This window comes from Chaetodon trifascialis, chromosome 13, assembly GCF_039877785.1.
Source record: "Chaetodon trifascialis isolate fChaTrf1 chromosome 13, fChaTrf1.hap1, whole genome shotgun sequence".
NCBI classification, from domain to species: domain Eukaryota; kingdom Metazoa; phylum Chordata; class Actinopteri; order Chaetodontiformes; family Chaetodontidae; genus Chaetodon; species Chaetodon trifascialis.
In genome coordinates, this window is record NC_092068.1 from 22972649 (window position 1) to 22979370 (window position 6722).

The 6722-nt window shown below is 43.7% G+C and overlaps 1 protein-coding gene across 1 annotated transcript; it reads right to left on the reverse strand.

The window, feature by feature from the left end:
- Positions 1-374: 374 nt before the first annotated feature.
- On the reverse strand, positions 375-6420 carry mdh1ab (malate dehydrogenase 1Ab, NAD (soluble)). Its single transcript, XM_070977453.1, has 9 exons — positions 6372-6420; positions 5795-5893; positions 5225-5321; positions 3586-3761; positions 3065-3187; positions 2789-2965; positions 2387-2500; positions 1308-1397; positions 375-1120 (listed from the first exon to the last, which is right to left on the reverse strand). The coding sequence occupies exons 1-9, from the start codon at positions 6372-6374 to the stop codon at positions 998-1000; spliced, it is 1002 nt and encodes a 333-aa protein (XP_070833554.1). The 5' UTR covers positions 6375-6420; the 3' UTR covers positions 375-997.
- Positions 6421-6722: the final 302 nt, after the last annotated feature.

Here is a 6722-nt window from a genome sequence, read left to right on the forward strand (position 1 = left end):
TGAACAGTATTTTTACTCATCTTAACTCTCTGCAAATGACTGATCAGGAATGGATATTGATAATATTTCTGCCAGGTATAATTCTGTGTAATCAGATCCTTTGTTTGTCTGAATGACAGAACGATGCCAAAAAAAAAAACCCTCATTTCCCTGCTGGTAATTACAATACTACGTTACTCCTCATTAGCATTCAGTCCAGTGTTATAAGTGTCATAGATGTAAGTATGTCCACTTAAGGGAACTACATTGCGCCTATCTATTTGCCTGTAACATCACAACACACACACACACACACACACACACACACACACACACACACACACTTGTAAAACAATACATAACAACTGCGCTGTTTAATTTTTTTTATATTGTTTCAGCTTTAAAAGTTATCAATTCCAGTGTTTGAGGACTTAATGCATCACTGACAACAACTATCCATGTTTCACTTCACCCCAGAGACAGTTTATTGGAAAAAAGCTGGTAACATATTTGATGTGCTTTCAGTATATAGTGCATACTTAAGGTGAAGTTATACTTGTACGTTTTGGTGTACAGCGGCGCTGTTGTAAACTGAAAAGGAGACTAATGCCGGGAAATCACTTAGAGCCACAGTAAACCTGGTTACCTTGATTTTCCCACTTTGTGTTAGCGCAAATCAAAAAGGTAGAAGGTTTATAGTGCAAATGGCTTTGCCAGATCACAGGATGTGCCGAGTGATACCAAAAAGGAGACAAGTACTGAACCTCCAGTAGCAGAAAACTCAAGCAACCCAAGCTTGCCGATCATGCGTAGGCTCATTTCTACACTGCAGCTTCCCAACGCACAAGTACAAATCCAACTTTACACTCATAATCACTGACTCACACACACACACACACACACACACACACACACGCACGCAGAGTAATGCAGGGGTTGGTGGAGTGCTTTATCACAGATGTGCGACTGGAGTTACGGGGCTGTCTAAGTGCTGGTTGGGTGGCCCTGAAGGGTTTAGTCATAATGCCACAGAAGCCACAGCCATGTCTCTTTCCTCAATCAGCTCTGCAGCTGTGGCCTCCATCTTGGCTTTGGAAAAGCTGTTGATGGCCAGGCCCTCAACAATCTTCCAGGTCTTGTCCTGAGGAAATATCATACTTTCATAAGTTTTATATTTTTGACTGCTTACAAACCTCATTTTACAAATGTCAACAGCACAATGCTTCACATTTTGAGGACAAACAATGACATTTATTGCTCACTATACGTCAAATTCAAAGCCTACTTTAAGCTGCTAGAGGAGTGAACACAAGGTCGGATCATCTCACCTTAATCTGGACAGGGAATGAGTAGATGAGGTCTTCTGGGACTCCATAGGAGTTGCCATTGGAGTAAACACCCATGGAGATGAAGTCACCCTAAAAAAAGAGGAGAAAGTGGTTAAAAAAAACAAAAAAACAAAAAACCCTTTCGAATACAATGTTGCTTATTCCAGATATGTTGCATTTCTTTGATGCAGCTCATGAGGCAATTCATGAATGCAAAAAGAAAACAACAAAAATCAAGACTAATATGTTCCTCTGAGTGGTCCCTGAAAGCAACACACGTAGCAGCTGATATCATGTTAATGCATCATGGTGTCATCAAAACAAACGTGAAATACAAGGCAAGCCAGTGTGTCCACGTTAGTCTGTGGGGACGAGCTCACAGTGATGAAAAAGGTCAATCTTAGAGTCACTACAGCTCCAAACAGAACTGCAGTGAACATGAAGCTCAGCTCTCTGCTTCCAAATCATTTAAAGTGACATTAAAGCTGTGGCAACTGGAAAGAGGAAACACTGTGCATGTTCCTACTCTGCAAGAACAAAAGCTGCTCTGACACATGAATATGCTGCTGAGTGTGAAAAACCTCGTCAGGCATTTAGGGAAACGTTTCAGGACACGAAAGGTAAAAAAATTAACTGAACGCATTTGCCTGAACATATTTGCTCCATTGTTTAAACTGAACTGCCTGACAACCTCCAGCATGAAATCTTTGAGGAGGTGCAGCCCGGCGGCAGAGCCCCCTGCGGCCCCCACAAAAGTGTGTGTATATTAATGAGTAAAACCATCTGTGTGTGAGCACAAACAGAAATATGCATGCACATACACACTTTTTGTCAGAGTGAAGAACATGCATAAACATAATTAGCCAGCAGAAGGTGCAGGCACTGCCTTAATCAACTCCATCAGTCTCTCAATGACAAGAACGACCAAAAAGAAGCCAAAAGTTCTTGACTTGACAACATTGTTGAGGTCTCCAAGCAGTGCAACAGAACAATCATTGGAATACACTTACAATAAGCTTTGACAACTGTTATTTGAACTGCAAGAAACTGTCGAAAGTGAAAATAAAAATGGCGTGTACCTCAGGGGTGCCTGACCAGATGTCTCTCATGTGGTCACAGATGGCTTTGGCTGCAGACATGGCGCTGGACAGCTTCCTGGCCTTGATGACCGCGGCGCCTCTCTGCTGCACTGTCTGCAACAGAACAACGTGGAGCATCACATGAAAATGTGGTGGCAGTCAATGAGGGTGTGAGCAGAACAACTCAGCATGTTGGTTGAGCTTGTGTTTTTGAGATGTGCAGCTACTTTCGGTTTTATGTCAAGGTCTTGAGATGAAGGCTGAAATGTTTACAGCAGCAAGACTTTTCTGTAAGATTTGAAAGCTTATGACCATTTATGCGTTTTGCCTTGACTTAAGCAGACCTGGAAAGTCTAAAGCTTGAGTGGCTAATAGAATAACAGTGAATCTTCTTTAACTCACAGTGATGAAATCTCCTTTCAGCCAGGCGTCATCGTTGACTGCATCAAAGCAGGCCAGCTCACTACCGGACATGTTGACCAAGCAGTGGTGCACATCTGGGTACTGGGTGGACGAGTGGTTGCCCCAGATGATCACATTTCTCACATGGGTGGCAGGAACGCCGCAGCGCATCGCCAACTACGGGGCAGAACGTCGATTCAGGTGTCACGATCGGCTCAGAACAAGAAATGACGAAGAGTCTGTGAGTCTAATGAAAAGAGGGTCTCCGGGGTGCACCTGAGAGCGAGCCCTGTTGTGGTCCAGACGAGTGAGGCAGGAGAAGTTCTCTTTGGGGATGGAGGGAGCAGACTTGGCTGCAATCAGACAGTTTGTGTTGGCAGGGTTTCCCACAACCAGCACCTGAAAACACACACGCACACGCTTTAAAATGCAGTCACATGTACTTCCATGGGATAGATTTGCTCAGTTTAAAAGCAGCTGTAGGTTTCATCTCTCATGCGTACCACAGTGGAGTCACTCTGTTGTTAATATCATAATAAGAATAAACTTGTGCTTTTGTACTATGTTGCCATGTGTGCTAACATGAGGGCTCTGAACAATGGGAACCAACTCTGCACAAGGAATGTTTAATTAGAGGGAACATTTCTGCATCTATGAACACAATGTAACACAAGCCACTTAGCCAGAGGCACCACAGTTTCACCCAACAGCCTTCAGCAAGTGCAGAAGAAGGGGGTGGATGTTTCAGTATATTTGCATACTAGCGTGTGTCTATGAACTACAGCCTGTGCTCTTACCTTAACAGTCTTCTTGGCGTACTTCTCCAGGGCAGCTCCCTGGCTCCTGAAGATTTCCACGTTGGCTTTGAGGAGGTCCCTCCTCTCCATGCCCTCCTTCCTGGGCATGGAGCCCACCAAGATGGCTGCGTCCAGGTCCTTGAAGGCCACTTCCTCCTTGTCAGTGGGGACAATCTCTGTGGAAAACCAGCGTTAATTCATTAATAACGCTGGTTGAACATGCTTATATACATATGTGTACATGCTATAAACAGTGCTACGGATTTAACATGGATAATAACATTCTACCATCTCCAAGCCCTAAAATACATCTTTGGGAAGATTCCCACTTGACTGGGACCCAGTGGTCGTGCATGGCCATTAGGATCCTGTAATACAGACACATTTTCTTTGGTGGTATTCCTGATAAAGGTTAACTGAACAGTAAACTTGCTCATACACTCCTAAAACAATTACACCAGAGCACACAAGTATAACGCTCGCCTGTCCACATGGTCGATTGGACACTTAAATAGTTTAAAACCAAACTTGGTGAAAGGTTTTTCATCCTTTATAAATCATACATGCATACAACATTGAGACATGTATGAGGGGCGTATCCCATGTGATCCCTGTTGTACTGTATGGCTGGGCCCATCTCAATGCATGAAGCGCTGTCTTTGCAGCACAGTTGTTAATGCAGGGGCCTCTCACAGCCTCTGTCCAAACAAAGCAAAGGACAGCACCAATTCAAAGGAAAAATTCCAGGTCACAATGGAGATGGCACATAATGGCGCCTCACGACTGACGTTATGACGGCGGTTACAGGAAGCTATTCATCAAATGTTTCAAAAATCTTGTGGTGGATTTTGGCAGAGATAACCACTCATCTACAAAACTGCGCCTGTGCCACAAAGAGCGAGATCTTACAGCTGACTGACAACAAGCTGCAACGTTTATTGCTTGGTATACGGCAGCTCTGACTGCATGTGTCCGTGCAATGCTGCACATATTCAATCATTTAAAATTAATGTTATGCATGTTTTATCCCTAATGTTTTAATGGTGTAAGATTAGTGTAAAAAAAACCAAAAAAACAAAGTGATTTGGAGATGCTTAATAAATACAGCTCCTGGTTCCTTCTATTCAAATGTGTGTTTACTCAGCAGGAGGCGTAGGCTCTTTCAACAAAACTGTCAACTACTTCTTTACCCCAGTATCTACTGTTGCCCCAATGACATTTAAAGACCCCAGAAAGCTGAAAACTATGCAGAAGCCTTCATCATATAGAAAACATGCAGGCATGATGAGGCACAGGCTTATGACAGAGGCCAGAGCTGCAGCTACTGGAGGCTGGATAACACATGTTACTATTAATATCATAATGAGTAATAAGAGAGCTAGATTAGTATCAACATGAAAGCTGTGCTCAAAAGTGACAACATCAAAAGCAAGACAATAATTTCCAATGCATTAATGACCTGGTTAAAATAAAGAACACATCTCTGTCTCAGAGCAAACACATGTTAACTCCAAACAGCTTCTACAAAAAAATCCACAGTCTACGTGTTTATGGACTTGTATCAATACTGTTCTGCATACGGACAATATATCATGTTATTTTATAGTGTGGATGGTTCGCCCCAGCCTTGAACGGTTACCTCTCAGAAGTGGGAGGGCACAGTCCTGCAGCTCCATGACAACACCCTCCAGGACGGGCAATGCGGGCGCAATGTCCAGAAGGAGCAAGATGAGTGGCTGACAGAAGGGGGGGGGCAAGGAAACAGGCAGTGAAATGAATAAAAACACGCTGACCTGAATTCAAACGCATTTAAATCATAATTCCCACGTATAATGACATGACAGTGAGGGACTTAGCCATCTCTGGAACAGAGTGTGAAGGCCTAAGCCATGTGCCTCATTACGGCCTGTGCCAAGTGGATCAAGTGGTTTTAAAGTTGGCCTAAGACTCTTGGCACAAGATCCATTTCACTGACTTGAAGGACAACCCTGGCTCGTCCCAGGGCGCATGCAACCTGATCAATCCCCGCAGGGACAACATCTGTTCAGCGGCACCCGAGGCATGACCTGGACAACTTGTGATATTCACAGCTGTTTACTGGGGGTTGTCACTCAGTGCCCTGCGTGTGTCTTGTGGCGCTGCTCTTACACTGCCTAATGAGATAAGGGAATTGAGTGTGTACTGCGAGCAAGACAAAAGCCTGTCTTACCTGATCTTTGCCAAAGACATCTCCCTTGGCAATGCTGAACAACAGGGAATAGGCAATCTGCCCAGCAGCGCCGGTCACCAGAACTCTAATAGGCTCAGACTGCAAGACACAAGGAGAAAACACTGCTGTTAGTGCTATTAGCATTGATTTCAATGAGAGGACAGGTATGAAAAGGAGAGTTTAATTGTCCAGCGCACGTGGGCTGGGTGTCTATTTTTGTCAACAGGATTTGCTAAAGCAAGGGGTCAGTTCAAAAATAGACCCAGTTGCATAACAAAAGCCGTATATACTTAGGCGATCAAGTTCATCGCCATCTTTACCATTCATTAACTAGCTGAGCAACAAATTACAGAAGCCTTTACATGAATATGACTACTGAAAATGAGCAGTGAGGGGTTGGTTACCCGGAGTCATGCCGTGGACCATACAGGCATCGTTAAATCAACTTGTACAGCGAACTTTGTGAATGAACAAAACTTTATTCATTTGATTAACTGGAATAACTGCAGGTTTTATTTAATTTAACAATGCATCACTGAGAAAAAGAATAGCCGATTTAGTTGCTGGTTGTACTCACCATACTCACACCACAGCTTCGACTGTCACTCACCCACGTCTCGCTCAAGCCGGAGGCACGCCTATTTAAATCCTCAGCGGATCACGACACTTGTAACCGTCTGACGATAGATTGATGGTCTTGGTAGTTGTAGTTTTTGACAGGTAATGTAGTCATTTGTCAAAAAGAACACACGAGTCTCAAGAAGTTAGACGGTAGACAGTTGACGAAAACATCGGCATCGGTAATATAAATATTATCTAGGCAGTACCAGCAGGTTTCTACGGGATATAGCGGTTAAAAGTCCTAGTTAGTCTTTGTACATGCTGCTACAGGATCGCTAATGTGCTAGCTGGTTAGCATAGCCTTCAA

What these genes read in the sequence shown, in the direction of transcription:
- mdh1ab (XM_070977453.1), bottom strand. An exon ending in ATGTCTTTGGCAAAGATCAG is followed by an intron (nt 5,322 to 5,794) that starts GTAAGACAGGCT and finishes CCCTTCTGTCAG; the next exon opens with CCACTCATCTTGCTCCTTCT. An exon ending in ACAACAGGGCTCGCTCTCAG is followed by an intron (nt 2,966 to 3,064) that starts GTGCACCCCGGA and finishes TCTGCCCCGTAG; the next exon opens with TTGGCGATGCGCTGCGGCGT.